Raw genomic sequence first — 17,888 nt, forward strand, 5'->3', positions numbered from 1 at the left:
TAAAAAATATTGTCTTCCACAGTGAATCACAAGTAATCCACTGGCGATATGCTTTTTTATGCTTTCACATTGCCCTTAAGGAGTTTCAGCTGATTCTGTTTTCCAGATGACAGTAGAGGTACATCGATACAATCATAGCAGCAATCTATGGAAACAGAAAGCAAACATTAGTACTAATATTCCAGGCCAGCAATAATACATAAGATATAATATTTTCTTATTCCAGGTTATATTTCTCATACTCATGGGTGTTCAAATGCTTTTTCATGGTTTGACAGATTTTCCTTGGCAAATTGGAGCCAGTAGAATTGTCCCCAGACTTCCACCCACATGCTGTTGCACCCCATGCAGACTAAAAATAAGAAACTACAAGGATCTCACTTCACAGGTGACACAGAGGTGACAATTTCCCAAGAAATTGCTCTTGCTCACTCGCCACTGGGGCAGCCCATTACCTCTGCACAGGAATGACTCGAACTTGACAGCACTGAGCATAAAGTTATTATTAACCTTGTAAAGGGAATGTTTTTTTCCCTGTGACTTTACCTCTAAGACACCGATTCCTGCTGCAATCCCTCCCACAATGTTGGCATGCTTTTTGAAGATCTCCAGAATCTGATCAAAACAGCCCTGCAGGGGAGAGCATTAACGATAGGCCACATGAATCAGTTTGTCTAAATGTACACTTAGGTGGAGGCTAAGATTGGCATATTTTCCAAAATATCCTCTCATGATAAATTAGCATAATAACCACACTGACAGAGTGCAAATGGAAGCAACAGTGGCTGTATTTACTGCATTGCCTCATAGTGAGTGAAGACGTTTTTGGAGAGTGCTGTTATGTTTTTTGACACACAGGCATGATCTATCCTCATTCTTCAAACACCAACACATTTTTTTTAGGCATTTTGCATGTCTGCCTGTTCCTTCCGTGGATTTGAGTGGTGTTTTCTCTTCACCTTGATATTGCTGAGCTCTGCCTCCTCTGTGCTGCAGGGGAAGCTGTTGAGCTGGCAGCAGATGGGCGGGAGGCTGCCTCCGCTCTCCGCTGCAAACTCCGAGCCCACAAAGTCTGTGTAGTTGGTGAAACCACAGCACTTCAGCTAGAAGAGGATGCAGGAGACGAAAAACACACAATAAACGTTTTGGCACAAGGAGGAAATATTTTTGTTCTACTATTGAAAAGCATGCGCATAATAAATGGGAGACAGGGAAGGGCTTTGTGGATATTCACACATTAGTATGCAGAAACATATTTTCTCGTGTCTTACTTGATACCTTTTTGAATAGCTTTTTCTCTGCACAAAGTTCAACTCTGCTACTTATTTTCTCTTGATGTCTGTGGCTTTATCATTGCTTTCACAAGAGATTACATGTTTTTCTACATAGTGAAGGTATTTATTTATGTTTCATTTACAGACTGGCTTTACAGAGTGGCAGATACTCAGACTCAAGGTCTGAGTATCTGTGAAGTAATGAAAGTGCAGAAAAACATGTTTGCAATGGAAAGCAAAAGAAGTGGTGCTTGACAACAGTGTGGGAGCGACTACAATTTGTGGGTGTCTTTGCCATCATTAAACTAGGGTCAAACCGAGGTGCTACGCGAGTTTACAAGTTCCTGTTAGGTAAGAGATTTAACCTCATTGAGATTATGCTGGCTCTGGCAATGAACTGGTAAACAGCAGCACACACAATACTGCGGCACCTTCACAGACGAAGGGGAAGATTTCCGCCTGAAATTTTCGGCAGCTTCATTTTCAAGCAAGGCTAGCTACAACACCAAAGCAGACACACGTGGTGAGCAGGCGGGGTAAGCTGACCGTGGAGAGGTGACTTCACATTCTGGCTTTTGTCGAAAATCAATTCCAAATTTTAGCCTTGCAATTTCAGGCAGTTTATGCTATTTTGTCGGAAAAAAATATTCTGAAGATAAAAAGCCTTTTTATTTATGAGTGCTTCAGTTGTTACAGATACCACATAGAGATCTACTAACCTCCATTTAACAGAGCAGCCTCTCTCCTCTAAGGCTGCCCAGTGTAAAACAAGGCAATAAGAACAAAGAAGCAAAGAAAGACACTGAGGAATTATAGTAACCTGAAAAAATACATTTGTATGTATGATCATATACAGACTTGTAGGCTTTTTGTAGGTTTGTGGCTCGTCTATAACAAAAAGCAGAAGCTCTAATCATTTTTATGATGGTTTCCTGTGAGGTTTTGCGCTTCCTCCTTTGCCATGTTCTGAGATTTTAATGGACGGGTGGCTAAGTGTTTAATCTCTAACATCACACTGCCACTTAGATGTTCTAAAATTGCTTTTGAGCACGGCATAGCTTTTTTTTTTTTTAATAAAATGTAAATATCACAACATGAACACAAATGTTCAGTAACTGTCTTATTTGTAACTGATAATAGTGGAGTGATAATTAAATCTTGTGTTTCCACAAAACAGTTGCTAAGCGACCCATAGGCAGCAGTATGAGAGGTGAATTCTGATCAGCTCATTAGGCTATTATTTTAATTAACTGCTCCACAGTCACAGGTGTGCTTTAATCAGTTGTTTTACTGCAGCTTCAAGTGTCACTCAGACAATCACAACCAAGGACTGCACATGTTTGCTATAAACTTGCATTTTCTCCTCACATTGCAAGCAGAAAGTATCGTGTCTTAACTTGACTCATGCATCTATCTGTGTTTCTCCTTAAATTTCACTGCCTATATTATCCTGAGTATTGTGTTAAAAGCCTATTTATGTTAAAAAATAGTCTAATAGTTTGATTTAATGCTTCTGCAGAGTGTGTACCTCGGTCATGGTGGTGTTCCAGATCTTGGTGACCACAGGATCACTGCCGTACTGCTCCTTCAAAGCAGGGGTTGCCCATGCTTTTAGGATTCCCTCGGCCTGCGGGAAAACACACACACACACACACACACACACATGAATGCTGTCACTGAACACTGTCACGTCACAGTAAGACAATCCACCATTTGAATCCCAGTACTGAAGCTTTCTGCGTGAAGTTTGCTGCTCTTCCTATGTTTGTGTGGTTTGCTGGCAAAGGCTCCTGCTGGCCCCCATGAGCCTGAGCAGGACCGATCACACATGGAAAAGGGATAGACGGATGCAATTGCCACATCTTTAAGAGTCATGTAGTCTCATATTAAGTGTTTCAATCTTGTTTTTCTCAAAACAAATGAAATAATGTGTCACTGAGATGAGATAATCCCACTTGTTATACAGCGAAGTATCTCTGGGAACATGTATCACTATGTTGGAATGAGGCAGAATAACACACATCATCGAGAAAATGCCAGTTGATCAGCTTTGGAAACCGGCAGGATTATCTCATCCACAGAAATTGAATGGACTGGATGAATTCAATTGCTATGATTTTTTTCACTTTTTGCAAAGAAAAACAAATTTTGTGACACTGAATATGACTTAACATGGTTGTTTTTCTGGCGCAAAACTGCAATCATGTATTAGTCAATTTAAATGAATTTATTTTTAAGTCTGTTATTCGCATATGCACTCACATGAAAATAAACTAATATTGATGAGCGTCCATTTAGAGCAAAAATACACACCACATGGAATGAGGGCCTTTGAGCTCTTGCTGTCAATGTCCACTTCTCTCTCGCTCTCTCGCTTTGTCTCTGTCTCTCTGATTCACGCACACACACACACACACACACACATATACACACACCACACACACTACACTGCAGAAGCCCCTGAAATAAAACAAGTGCGGCTGCTTTTATAGGCAGGGAGGTAATTCTCGGGGAGTCACCTATGCATCAATAATGAAATAAATCTTCTCTCAAACAAAGCACCTGGGAAATAAACAGCCGTGGCCTGGCACCTGAAAAAAAATGACTGAGCCATTATTCTTCATTCTTCCTCCCTTTTGTGGTCATAAATGGGGACATTTACATATATATTGATGCTCCTGATAATTTTGGCCTGGACACCTATTTCTTTCTATTGTGTTTGATATCCCATACTTATTTCATGGCCATATTTAAAGCACAAAAAAGAGGTTATGTTTCAGGCAGGAGAGCCTTTTGTTGGGTGTGTGTGGAGGAATTCCTGTACAACACACAGGTTGGCTCCCTTTCATGCCATCCCTTTCTCTCGTCCCTCCCCCCTCCTTCCCTCTCTCCTACTCTTCCTCCCCTCTCTCACTCTGTTTTTTCCATTTTGATTAATAAGCCCGTCGCGTACAGTCACACAAAGACCCATTTGATGAAGAAGGAGGGTCGTGGCTGGGGTGTGTATGTGTGTATATATATGTGTGTGTGTGTGTGTGTGTGTGTATCTGTCAAGCGTTCTTACTGTACTGTATGTGCGTGCTGTGCATGTATGCGGCCATGTGCACCTGTGCATCCAGTGTTTATTGTGTGTATGTGCACAAAAGTGTGTTTGTTTCTGCGTGTGGGTGTCTCTGTGTGTTTCTCTGTGTCAGTGTGTGTGTGTGTTGGTGTACGTGCGGGTGTGTTTTGAAGGGGTAGGGGGAGAGATGCCCAAGGGGACGCAGGGAGACATGCCACAATTAAAAGTGCCCCCCAAGAAGCTGGGAGAGGGGCTGAGATCAGAGGGGTTATTACCAGCCAGCTAATTCATCACTGTCACTCGGCCTGCGCCTTGCCACATTCCGTTACACACACACACACACACATACACACACACACACACACACACACACACACACACACACACGGTGGACAGGACAAAGCCTGTACTAACATACAGCATCGTGAGGCAGGAGGCGATAACACATCTATCAGTGTAGTGGAGGCAAAGACCTACACACACACACACACACACACACATATACAATGACAAAGACACACACAAACATACACACACATAGATATGGACAAAGATGGACACACACTGTCTACATGCACAGCGGACGAGATGATAAAAACACCAGGCTGTATGTGTTATTGATCTGCTGTTGGTCGACTGCTGTTTTAAAACATTGGTAATCATCGATATCTTTTATGGCTTCTGCGCTGCTGTGCGGCCTTGTCACTTAATTGGTTATTGTTTTTAAAAGGAAAGCAATAATGGAAAGACTCTCCTGCCATCACACTCAGTATTGTGTCTCGTAGCTTATGAGAGATGTCTGTGGCTGGTGGCATTATTCATTATCTGTCACATCCCATCTAGATGATTAAACCAAAAATAATTGAAGCTAATCAGATTACATTACTCAGTTGGGGTAATCTTGCGCTTTTACATTCCTGATGATAACTTCAAGCGAGCACGCAGTAATCTGTAATGGATTACATTTGGAAAGTAAGTTTCCCAGCCCTGGATCTACATGGATGTTGGCATTATTCATTAAATGTCAGATCACATCTATGTTATTAATCCGGTGTGAAGCCCATATCATCTCTTATAATAAATCTCTACCCTGGTCACTTCCGAATCACTTGGAGAGAAAGAACAGCCATGACCAGTGGTGGCCTCTCATAATGCCTGCTGGAATTGCTTATTAAATCTCAGTTATTCAGATCACCTGAAGGTTATTGGCTTTTTGGGTAGATTAGCTGGGAGGCCCAATGGCCAAAAGGCAGATTTACGAGATAGATAAGTACTATGGAATAGATCAACGCTTTATTTATTGTCCCTTTTCATTGTCTGCGCTGCTCTCTCTCAGTTGTTGACACAGGCGGCTATATATATGTATATTAGATGTATATTGGTCATATTCATTATTACAGTGCTGTTGTGTTTACTGTGTCTTATCAAAAGCTGGAGATGGACAGCTGCTCTCCCACAGCCATATTCATGATGGAAATGGCAGCATTCTTTGTGTAAGTAATGAACAGATGATGCCGAGGCTAACAAACAGCGCATTAAATTGGCTCTAACCATATCTGCTGTCTCCTTAAGAAAGACAAATCTATGATTTATGTCTTGCATTTCATCAAGGCTTAGACAATAGCTCACATCTCCGTCTTCACTTTACTCTCTCTCATGCATGCACGTGAGTGTGTGTACAAGCATGCACACACACACACACACACACACACACACACACGCTTGCACACTTGCATACTGGTTGATTTGCCTCTCGCCAGATGCCTTTTAGATTGCTAGTCTTGGTTAGGTATTCTTTGTAAATGACAGGCGGGAGATAGGCAGATTTACTTCAACAAAATAGCAACTCTCCTAGCTCAGCCTCCAAGGACAAACACACACACACACACACATGCATGCAGCCACACTCAAACTCTCACTGCCTCTTTGTGTGAGAGGGCTAGAATACATTGGGTGAGAGAGAGAGAGAGAGAGAGAGAGAGGAAGAGTACGCAAGAAAAAAAAAAAAAAAAGAGAGAGAGAGAGAGAGAGAGAGAGAGAGAGATTGGTAGCTGCTGTTCAGAGAGGTATACCAGCAAAAACAACCACAAACAAATGAAATTCACAAGCAGTGCACAGTCCACTCTCCACTGCTCATCACCTCCTCGCTGCAGATAGATGTGCATTATATTATTTCTCTTGCTCCTGGGGACTTTGATACATTCTCTGATTGGAAAAAAAACCCACTTTCTATTTTCTTTATTAGGATCCCAGCTTCACTAACCTCCTTTTACATAGCTCATTTGAAATCCTTGTAATTATTATACATGACTCTAAATGGGAATAGAGATAGTGCACGTATATGTGCGTGTATGTGTGTGTGTGTGTGTGTGTGTGTGTGTGTGTGTTTTTGGGGGTGGGTGGGGGGGTATATATGTAAATAGACTGTTTTGCATATAAAATGCTTTAGCTTCAGTATTCCAGAGTAATAAATTGCTCAAAGTGAGAGACATTGCGCACGGCCCCGGGCAATCCTGGAGTCATTAAGTAGCCGAATGTACTGAGGCGGACATAAAGCCAGTAATTCAATGATGGCCAGGGCTATGATGGAGAATTTACATGGAGATAAAATCTAGAGAGTTGGATAGGGAGGGAGTGGAGGTGCAAGAGAGAAAGAGACAGAGTGAAAGAGAGAGGAAGGTGTGAAGAGGAGCATAAAGAAATTGAGAAATGGCAAAGAGCATCAACGATTGAGAGGGGAATGAGGAAGAAAGAGAAAGAAAGACAGACAGATGGTGTAGAAAGACAGGGAGGTGAGGAGTGAGGGAAGGCTATGGAGAGGCAGTGAAACAGAGAATCAAAAGAAGAAAGCAAGAGCCTGGTGGAGCTGAGAGGAGAGAACTTACAAATGAAGAGTAGGCCAGGGCCACTACTCCGGCTGCCACTTCAGCGATGAATATAACCAGGATGATGGAGAAGAACTAGAGGAGGAGGAAGGAAAGGAGACAATGAAAAGGTTTCTGTGAGATTCATAAGCTGAAAGTGCCTATTTTCTGTGTAATTGTCACCTCTCTGTGGTCTGGTGCAATATTTCTTGCATAGTAAAGCACCAGTCCCCCTGGTTAAATTACTGTACTTGGCAGAAAAGTTGATTCTGAGGTTTAGAATCAGTCATGCACCCTCCCCCAATGTACACACACACACACACACACACACACACTAAAACCACCACTATCTGACAGCCGCCTAAACAGCCATTGTTCTACAGTGCAATCACAGAGACTGTCGACAAAGCTTGGCTGATTACACACAAGGGCAATGAGGAGACACAGATCCGTTCTCCCAGCTCATCCATTCCTCCCCTCAGTCCATTACAGCCGGGCAATAGGGAAGCTGCCTCTCGTGGAGTGCAGAGAAACGTGAGCCAGATAGGCATCTCGTCCTGTGCTGTCAGTTCTGGCAACTCGTAATGCAGTGCAACACGGGATCTGCTTCAGTGTCATCATTCAACTCAATAGGAGAAGTGGACATGATGGAAGCTCCATGGGGGAAAATGTGCTGCCTGTGCTTCTCATTAGACTCACTGCAGTGGACTAAGAGATAGTTAACTCCATCGTTAATGAGTGTAATGATGTACACTGTGCTATTCGGGGTTTGGTGGTAGGGGTGGTGTTGCTGCTGATATAGATCTAGCAGCAGGCGCAGGATGCATACTGGGTGGGATGCTGATGGGCAATGTGTGAATGCAAGCTTGTGTGAGAACAGGCTAGCTGGCGGTAAAAAGTTACAGAGGGAATTAATGATATTCCCACTGATGATCAGAGTCATCATGAGTTTTTCTTTTGAGTTTTTAGTAGTTTGACTCAGTTTGAAAGCCATGAAACTTGGTAATATACATGTTTAATAATCTGTGCCCTTTTCCTATTGGCAGTCTCTTTCTTGGTGTTTGTTTTATATAATAATATAATAATAATAATTTTATATTAATCGAGGAAACCAGTGGATACATACCTGTATGTGGAAGTATGGGCACAGAAATTAAAAAGAGCTTACTGTGACATTGCAAGATGTGCAACATCACATATTAGGCACTTTTTGCCAGTGGAACTAACTTTTTCTTCAAAGGTTTGACAATCAAACAAACACAGGAGTGCAAACCATTACTGTCAGGTGAAAACCCTTTAGCTCTAATTTTGGTAATTTTTATGTTTCAACTTTGTATGAGGGATTACCTGCTCCTCTCTGGGTTGGGAAAATTACCCCACCTTTGTATTTGTGAGTCCTTTGTAAAACTAAGCAGTTAAACTGAAAAATGCACAATTGTCAAGATAAAAATGAAGATGTTTTTCTTAGCTCATGAAAAGTTGACATTTGGACATATGTGGTTTTCACCTGACAACAGCGAAACACATACAGTTGTAAAGAACAATTCATCAGGTAATAGCATATTTCACTAGAGATTTCACATACTAATCAGGTTTCATGCACTAACCGTGAGCAGCAGACACTTGCTCTCCTTTTGGGCCCCACAGCAGCCCAAGAGCCCCAACAGCACAAGCACGGCCCCGATAGCAATGCAGAAAAAGCCCACATTGACAAACTGCATGGCTTGGCTGGAGAAGCGTCCCAGAGTCTGGAGGAAGGAGCCACCGTCCACACTCACCCAGATCCCCATAGCCAGCAGGGTCAGGCCTCCCAGCTGGAAACACAGGTACACATACAAAGGGATGTATGAGTGAGCACACACACATGAACCTGGACATATTTCTATCTAGGAGCACATTAGGAAACTAATGTCAATTCGTAGTTGGAGAGTATGTCACACACAAATTAATCGTTTCTGAAGCTTGCTGTGCTTTTTGTTGTGTGTCACATTTAACAGCCTATTTGTATGGTAAGTCCCCACCCACCCATAGGATTTACAACCAAAATCAAACATCAAAATCGAGTTTGATTTTGTCTTATTAGTCCAGTCAGATCACTAAAACTGAGTCACTGGAGTATCCCTCTACTGTATGGGACAATTTCTCCTGTGAGTTATGTCAGACTCTCAGGAAACTCCAGACAATGAAGGCAACAGCTGAAAATCTTAAGGGAGGTCCTTTAAGGTGTCTGTATCCAATAGGTGATATGAGGCAGGATGCTTGTTAACAAAATTACCAAAATGCATCCCCCTTATTAACCTGCCACCCTCCCTCTCCATCCCTAGTAGCAGAAAGTGCAGCAGCAGAGAGGTTGTTTTGTTGAATATGTTGGTCAAGTCTGCCTGACTCACTGAACCTTTATCTGACTGAGATTTCTGCAAGTTAGAATCTATGGCACCTCTGAAATATCAGAAGCCTAACTGTGCTGTGTATTGATAAAATCATGGCGCTGTCCGTGGTGCTGAAGTAACAGACAGATTTGTAATTATGCCTTTTACTCTCAGTTTTGACCTTCTGCCAGTTTCCTCTTGGATCTACAGTATAATAGTATCTTAACTATATACTATAAATTATGCAATTATACACTACAGTATATTGTAGCCTCTATACTCTATAGAGTAGTGTCACCTTCATGATTAAAGTGACAAGTAGCAGTGTGAGGTCACAACAAGTGAAGTGGACAGAAATGTCCCTTTCAGTTCAGTTGCCAGATGTCACTTGCCTTTTTCATTGCTGTCACTGCTACAGCCAGAAGTCAACTGAAACAGAAACAACAGGATCTAGTGCCCATTTCTGTTTGTTCCCATTTGGGCTAGTCCTTGTTTGTTGTTGCACAGATGAAAAGGGCCTATGAACACAAATACATGGGAGGTACCTACAAGAACACATGCATATAATTGCACGCATGAACATACATGCATACACACAAACATGTATGTGTACATGTACATACAAGCACACAAATGCATCAACACCAACAGATGGCTATCATGCACACAAAATTGTGGCATGCATTGACCAGGAAGCTTTACAAAGTTTGCAATCCACATTTTACATCAGCGAGTAAAATGTCAATTTGTTTGCCTTGCAGTCATTCAGATGGGATCAAGTCAACAGCTCTTGAAGAGGTAATAGGTTTTGGAAATAAGAGGCCAGCTTACATCACTAACCTTCTCCTACCATTACCTTTCAGTGACACAATGACACCTCAATATCCTTCCTACCTTTCACTGAGTATTTCTTTTGTTAGAAAGCAGAGAGAGAGAGAGAGAGAGAGAGAGAGAGAGAGAGAGAGAGAGAGAGATTCTGCCTCAGGCTTCCCATTATATACCTATGTCCACCAACAACTTGGCCTCTTTTTACCTTTCAAAACAAAATGACTGCCTATCTCCTCACTTACGTCACACAGGCATAATGGACAGAAATCCATTTAGCGATCATCTTGTGCTGGTGAATAAAGCCAGCCTTGGGGTACACTAAAGTCGACCATGGGATTAGTGCGTGGACAGTGAAGGAGGCAGAAGCCTGCTATTTTTCCAGCTCTGAAACTAAATTTGAAAAGTTTAGTACAGCCCTGCATGAGACTAAGAAGAAACAAACATTTAAGCTGTGTGGACCAACACTTTAAGAGTCCAAGGTGCAGATGTAACCTAAGGAACGGGTGTGGTTGTACAGTACTACTGTGCTTAATGCTCATGGGCATCGGTCTTTGAAAATTGTATCAAATGCCATTATATTCATCTAAAAACTGTACTAAGAAGAGCAGAGTGAAGCGAGCAGAGTGAACAAAGGGATACCGAGGTGCATTCACACAAATCTATTGACTAAAAAACCTGCCAAACTTGCTCATGACAGACAAATTCAGAATGATGTCAAATGTTTCATATTACACTCTGGAATCACCTGCTCTCGTCTCTCCTCTTTTCTTCCTCTCATTGTCACTGTCCTCTATTTTCTCCCTCTCTGCCTGCCACGCCTTCTCTTCATCTCGCCCACTTCTGGCCCTCTACAGTATTTCTCCTCCTCATATCTTGTCACATCTTGTCACTCTTCGTCCCCTTCCCAACAGCATCTCTATATTTTTTCCCTTTGCATTTCCCCCTTTCCCTCTCTCTCCTTCTTCTTCTTCTTCCTCTGTGCCAGCTCCCTCTCCCCACAGCAGCTGACTTCTTCTTCATTTCTCATCTTCTGCAGAAAGCATGTTTGAAACCTGATATTGTCTGTCAGGCCCAATCAGATTTGTTATAGTCACACTCAGGAAGCCCTCTGCTTTCCATCAGGCCCCAACAACCTACATGGCCTGTCAAACACTGATGCCCTTCACCTGGGAATAATGTCTTCCTTACTCTCTCTCTCTCTCTGTCTATCCCGCTCTTGTTTATTCTCTCTTTCTCTAACTCTTTCCATCTATCTGTTACTCTCTTTCTCTTTGTCTCACATTCCCTCCTTTTCTTGCTCTCCCTCTCTCTTTTTTCTTTTTCTCCCCCCCACCTTTCACTCCAGGGTTTCTTTTTTTTGTGTCTCATCTCCCCTGAACCTGTTCCGTGTCATCAGTGCACCGCTGGCTAAATGTATTACGACAAGCATATTCCCCCTCTAACTCCTTGTCTGCCACCATCATCCCTCGTCAGGTATAATTGCAGCTGGCACACTGTCTTTTTTTTTTTTTTTGTGAAGATGGCTAATCCGTTTGATGGTGTGCCATATGCAGGTGGATGCCCTGTCAGTTGAACACCCACATGGCAAAAGGGCTGGAGGTAAATTGGGTTGGATTTTGAGGGGGTGGATGAACTGGGGGAAAAAGGAACGTCATGCTATGAGATGGGAAATAGAACCTATTAGGGTTAGAAAAGAGGGAATAAATAGCAGGCTACAGAATAGGAGCCAACGGCCTCCAGGGGGGGTGGGGTGAATGGAGAGAAAAGATAGAAAGATATATAGACAGAGCAAGGAGAGAGCGGGCCCGTCCCGCCCCAATTGAAATAGAATTGGTCCCCTTTGAAAGGCCTGGAATGAGAAAGACATCAGCTGAGTATATGTCCCCCTCTTCCATGGGTCATATTATTGAAAAAAGACAATCTGATTAAGTCGCTGCACTCATACATGGATCTACAGAAAGTGAGAGAGAGAGAGAAAGAGAGCCTGCATGGAGACACTTCAATGCATTTAGTGCATTTAGGTACGTTCCAAGGCAACGACATGTCTAAGCAGTTTAGCGGGAAACTGATATATAGGTATAACCACAGTTACTTTTAGCAAACTTACCACTGTGTTATTGCTGAGATCCTGAGAGAGTGTTTGGAAAAAAAATTCAAATTTTGTTCTTAACCCCTTCAACCATGTCGATCTCACTGGTGGGTTCATCGTTGCTGTGTAGCTGAGCTTTGTTCTTTGTTCGAACTTTATTTTAAATTCAAATGGCCATCCAAAGGTTTTCAAAGATACCAAATATGTTCTGCTGAAATACAGGGAAATATTTATAAAATCATGCCCATTTTCCAGCCAACAAACATCTTGGGTTTGCACATTTCACTCAATATAAGCATGATTTTTGTTAAGTGCCAGCAGATGCAGAATGTGAGACACTGTCGTATAATATGGAAAAAACTCTTAACTTTAAGGCTACTTAAGGGTAATTTTAAGATAAAATTAAACATATAGGAAAAGATTTTGCAGCAAGGGGACTCAGTCATGTTTGCGCAAATTTATTTTTGATTTAAAACTGTATGAAAAAGAATTTGCGACTATAGAATGTTTTGGTGGCGGGGTTCTTTCATGGAGAAAAAAAAAATCACTCAGTGGAGGTCTCCGCTGCAGGAGACTCCTCTGATGAAAGAAGAGCCCAGAAAAAGTTACAACATCAAACTTCATATGCAGTTGCAGTGGCCAAAGTGTTATAGCAATCACATTAAAGCATCCTCTTTATGAGCTGAAGGGAATCATTTCATCATTCTGCTCTACTGGCTAACATTTCAAAGGGACATCATCATCATTGTGCTGCTGGGACTTATAGAGCTGCCACACTAGATTTATCAAGTAACGGCACTCAGGCAGAAATGGGAAATGTGAGGAAAATGATGACTTGTGCAAGGAGCTTCATCTGTGCAGCCGCTCCTGTGACAGTGGGAGCCCAGGTGGGTTCGACTCGCTGGGCAAATTCAGCTTACCCTCGCCAAAGTTTCTCTCCATTTCACATACCACATTAGTTATCAACATTAAGCGGAAGGCGTAGGTAGCGAAATTAGAGCCTTTGAAGTTAATGAGATGAAAATTGCTATAGTGCAGAGAAAGTCGCGGGGAGCAGGAGGACAGGGAGCATCATTTAGGGGCGTCTTACTCAGTGATTTGAGATGTTTGTGTTACATATCCAGTATCTGCTTGCAGTGAAGGAGAGGGGAGGGATGAAATGATCTCTGTTCATTGAGCTGAAAGCCATTGTTTGTTTACTTCACACATGACATTTCCCGTAAAGCTTTCATACAATAAATGAACAAACACAATTGCTCTCACGGCAGTCACCCCCAATGACACCCCCCTACCCTCCCACCCCCACCTCCTCCGCATCATATGCATGTGTGCAATCAAAGCGGAAACATACTTACAAAGATAAGCAAGTTGAACAAGACCATCATCAATTTGACAAATGTGAAGCACCCCATTTTAATCTGTAATAAAAGGAGAAGATAAATTATAGCATTTCTTCTTTCATCAGCCAAGTCCCTCTATCTCCCGTTCACACACACACACAGGGTTACACACTACACACGGCCAGAGCTCATATGCATGCTGTGCTATTACATTCCCACACATCTTTGAATTACTCTTTGAATATTGGATTGCTGACAATGGGCCTTAATGATAAAAAAAATACGTAAAACTAACTGAATGTGTTCAGTGAGAAACAGGCATGTTAAAAACGTATGTGATGGAGGATCTACAGGAAAGGGTTAAGTCAAACAAAGAAAAAAGAAAAAAGAAAAAAGTAGGGGGCTTCAAATATGCAGATTAATTTAGGGACATCCCTTTAATTTAAAATCGCTCTCTATCTAAAGTAGAGATGCTTTTCTCCAGTCTAAATTTTAATGTCCTGGACTGACTTCAAAGAAAACTGAGACACAGAAAAAAAAAGGCAGCATTTACTCACAGGTGTGTTCGATGCAGAGATTTCTGTTTTCCTGGATCAGGTGCTGTCAGGTGTGCTCAGGTGATGGTGTGTGTTCACAGTGATGACTGTTTCCAAATAAATATGTCTCTGAATGTTAGTGCAGATGCCCATACGCATCAGAAGCCACAATGTCTTGAGCCTTTGGGGAACACTGGAAATCCTATTACGGTGTTTTCCTTGGGCTGGACTGGACTTCTGGGTGTGGTTGCTGGGGAGGATACAGGTGACAGCAGATGAATATTGTTCATGTCCCGCAACCATGGAGACCTAGGTCAGGTGGCAGCTCTGACCCCTGCAGGTATGCCGTGACATAGTTATACACCACAGTATCACCTTTTCAGGGATTTGAATGTTGAGAAAAAACAGACATCTCCTTTATCGCCACAGTTTTACAACTGTCAAACCTCCTCATATCAACATGACATAATCCTCATAACTGTAACACTATCCTCTAAAAGTAAAAAAAAATAATATTAGTCAGAATCATGGGTGTATTGTCATATGAAGTAGAATATTGGCAGGGATTTTGTCAAGACCTCTTAGGATAAGTTTCTGAGCTTACTGGTAAATATTTATAGCATGGAATACAAAAAGTCAGATATGATACAGTGCAATTCTAACATTGTCTTCAGACAAAACAACTCAGATTGGGTAATCTAATACACACAGACTGCAGTGTGCCCTCTTATTACAGAATCACAGAGCAAGCCATGTCCACTTTGTCAGTGAGGTTTGCATTTCTATAAGACATGGGATTAAACACTGGTGGAAAAAAATGACAGCAGTTCACCAGGTTCCATTCTCTAGAAGAAGAAGAAGAAGAAGAAGAAGAAGAAGAAGAAGAAGAAGAAGAAAGACAATGGCAACAGTGCCATATTTTTTTCAGACATTTAAGCTTGTTAGCAGTGAAACTCTGCAGCTCTACAGCACAGAATACCTATCTGTTGCTGTTTTCCTCTATTGTTCATCTTCCCATCCTTTGTTCTTTTGTCCCCTGAAAACTGCAGTGTCCCATGTTGGCCTCTAGAGGGGAGTAGTGATCTATAGTGATGGTTGCCAGAGCCGCCTCCACTCACTTTTGTTGTGTCTTGAAGCATCAACTCTTCATCAGTGTTTCTCCCACTGAGGGAATGTGCCTTTCTTTGTCCAAACAGGTTCATGTGGTGGTTGTTGTGATGCACCAACAAAGGAGCGCTGTCTTTTTCTCAGCCAACTGTTCTCAACTGAGAGACTGGCGCCAACACACTGCTCAAAAAAGGCGGGAAGCAGGAAAAGATAAGTTAATAAGTGATTCAAGTTTTTTCATTAACGCACCATCTGCTTCTTCCCTAATTCAGTGGGAATATTAAGTCTAATTTGAACATCCTAAAGTAATACATTGACAGCAAGTCTGCTTGTTCTCCAACAAACTGTATAGACTACAGATGCTCATGGTGCTTGCCAGTTTTTGTGCATTCCTGTAGCCTGCCACTATATAAGCAACATGAATTTCCAGGGTCTTCCTTTGTCTCCCCACTTGTTTCTTCTTATCAAGATTTCGCTTGAATTGTAGCCCATTTTCCGCCAGCTACACCAACCCTACAGGCAAGAAACATCGCTTTGAAAAATGGTACAGTCCTCCGCCCAGTGCCACCTTGTTGGAGAGTTGAGCACATATCAGCGCAAGACTTTCTCAGTAATATCACTTTAATGGCCTTATTGTGAGTTATGACAATCTCACCCGCACCGTCATTAACCTACCAGTCCTTAATCTCAGTGAGAAGAGCACCTGTCAGGCTTCGTTAGCCATTAAACCGGTTAATAATCTCTGCTTGTGTGCACGCACACACACACACACTGGCCCCAGTGTGCGGAAAAAGGAATGATTAGACTAGCGCTTTTTCATCACCTCTGATGAAAGTAGCGATGGGCTGCAGAGATCTCTACCGGGGCTTGGGTGAGATGGAGAACGTAAAAAACACGGGTCCCTTAATGAGGTCGGTTAGATTGAGTATTATCAGTGGCCCTCCAGGGCAGCTGCTATACTTATACATCTAGTGCTCTTGAACTGTAACAGCTAGAGAAGAGCAGACACAGCTGCTGTCCCATGTATGCTTTGTGAGAGTGTTGACGAGCCCTTTATTTGATTTTAAGATGACATTTTACGGATTATTATCCTACAGAGTGTGCTTACAGAAGGCTTTATCATAACACTCATTGTACATTTTCTACAGGAAGAAATGAAGCTCTTTGCTTTGGTTCCTGGGAAGATTACTTTTGGGAAATACATGGTTTTAATCCAGCAGCAGCTCTATGTATAGCGGTGGTCTTGTCACAAAACCTCATTTTCATGTTTTAATTTCGCTTGAAGTATTACCTACTCCACAAAGGGTTGTGAATTCTACCCCCCCTTGGGCTTATGAATTTCTTCCACATTCCCATTATTTACACTCAAAAATATATGGTCATTGAGCTAAAAACAAGGCCGTTTTTCTTCGTTCCTGAGAAGCTGACATTTGGCAGATACAATGTTTTCACCTGACAGCTACAATATACTGCCAGTGTGTGGAGGAGGCCACCAAAGGGCCCTGTGTCATTAACCATATTCGGCAGAGCTGGAGACATTTTCTGATATGGAATTGAAAGTTCACGACCCTTTGAACTATAAACCGCCAGCACTAGGCCTCTTGACTTTCTGTTGGTGTAAATAGCCTCTGGTCAGTGTGTGTTACAAAAGTCAGATGATGATGATGATGGTGATGTATACTTGCACCTGTCCTGACCTCTCCTCTCCACCCCTGAGGCAAGATTGGTGGGTCTAATCTCGGTGTTGTTGTCCAGGAGCTGTGCGCCAGCAAAGGCAAGAAAAATATGACCCTGATTAATTGCATCCTAATACTCAGTTCTGACACTCAATAATGCCTTTTGTTCACACAATAGCAATCGTTGGTCCCAATCTTTATTAAACTCTAATTATTTCCACATGGCAAGAGATATTGAGAGAGTGTGTCTGAACGAGCACAGCAGTTCTATTATTGTTCATAATCCATTATGTCGACATTACAAATTGATAATTTCTTTCAAGTGAGGGATGAAAATTGGGGAACGAGCGTGGCACTGACTAAACACCAGTGAAAGTGAGCACCGGTATAGAACTGCTACCTTTGTGACCTCTATTGTCTCCTGCTCCTTAATTTATCACACACAAACACACACGCACACGCGCACACACACACACACACACACACACACACACACACACACACACACACACAAGCAAATGCATATTAATTCACAGCAATCCATTAGGCCATAGGAGGTCTATGGACTATAAATCAAAACTAAAGGGCCGGCTAATTGACTCACACACAAAGGAACAGGCTGCTGATGAAGAAGATGGGAACAGATAGGAGAGGAGAAGGAAGAAGAGAGGGTGCGAGGAAGGGGCTAATGGGGAAGAAATTGAACGAGACGAAAAGAGGAAAAGAGGAAGGGGAAGAGGAAGA

The 17,888-nt window shown here is 42.2% G+C and overlaps 1 protein-coding gene across 1 annotated transcript; it reads right to left on the minus strand.

Annotated features, from left to right (window-relative positions):
• Positions 1 to 42: 42 nt before the first annotated feature.
• On the minus strand, positions 43 to 13,897 carry tspan1 (tetraspanin 1). The gene is made up of 7 exons (XM_030050091.1): positions 13,841 to 13,897; positions 8,807 to 9,013; positions 7,221 to 7,295; positions 2,803 to 2,901; positions 960 to 1,103; positions 547 to 630; positions 43 to 145 (listed from the first exon to the last, which is right to left on the minus strand). The coding sequence occupies exons 1-7, from the start codon at positions 13,895 to 13,897 to the stop codon at positions 86 to 88; spliced, it is 726 nt and encodes a 241-aa protein (XP_029905951.1). The 3' UTR covers positions 43 to 85.
• Positions 13,898 to 17,888: the final 3,991 nt, after the last annotated feature.

This window comes from Myripristis murdjan, chromosome 4 (genome assembly GCF_902150065.1).
Source record: "Myripristis murdjan chromosome 4, fMyrMur1.1, whole genome shotgun sequence".
NCBI lineage: Eukaryota > Metazoa > Chordata > Actinopteri > Holocentriformes > Holocentridae > Myripristis > Myripristis murdjan.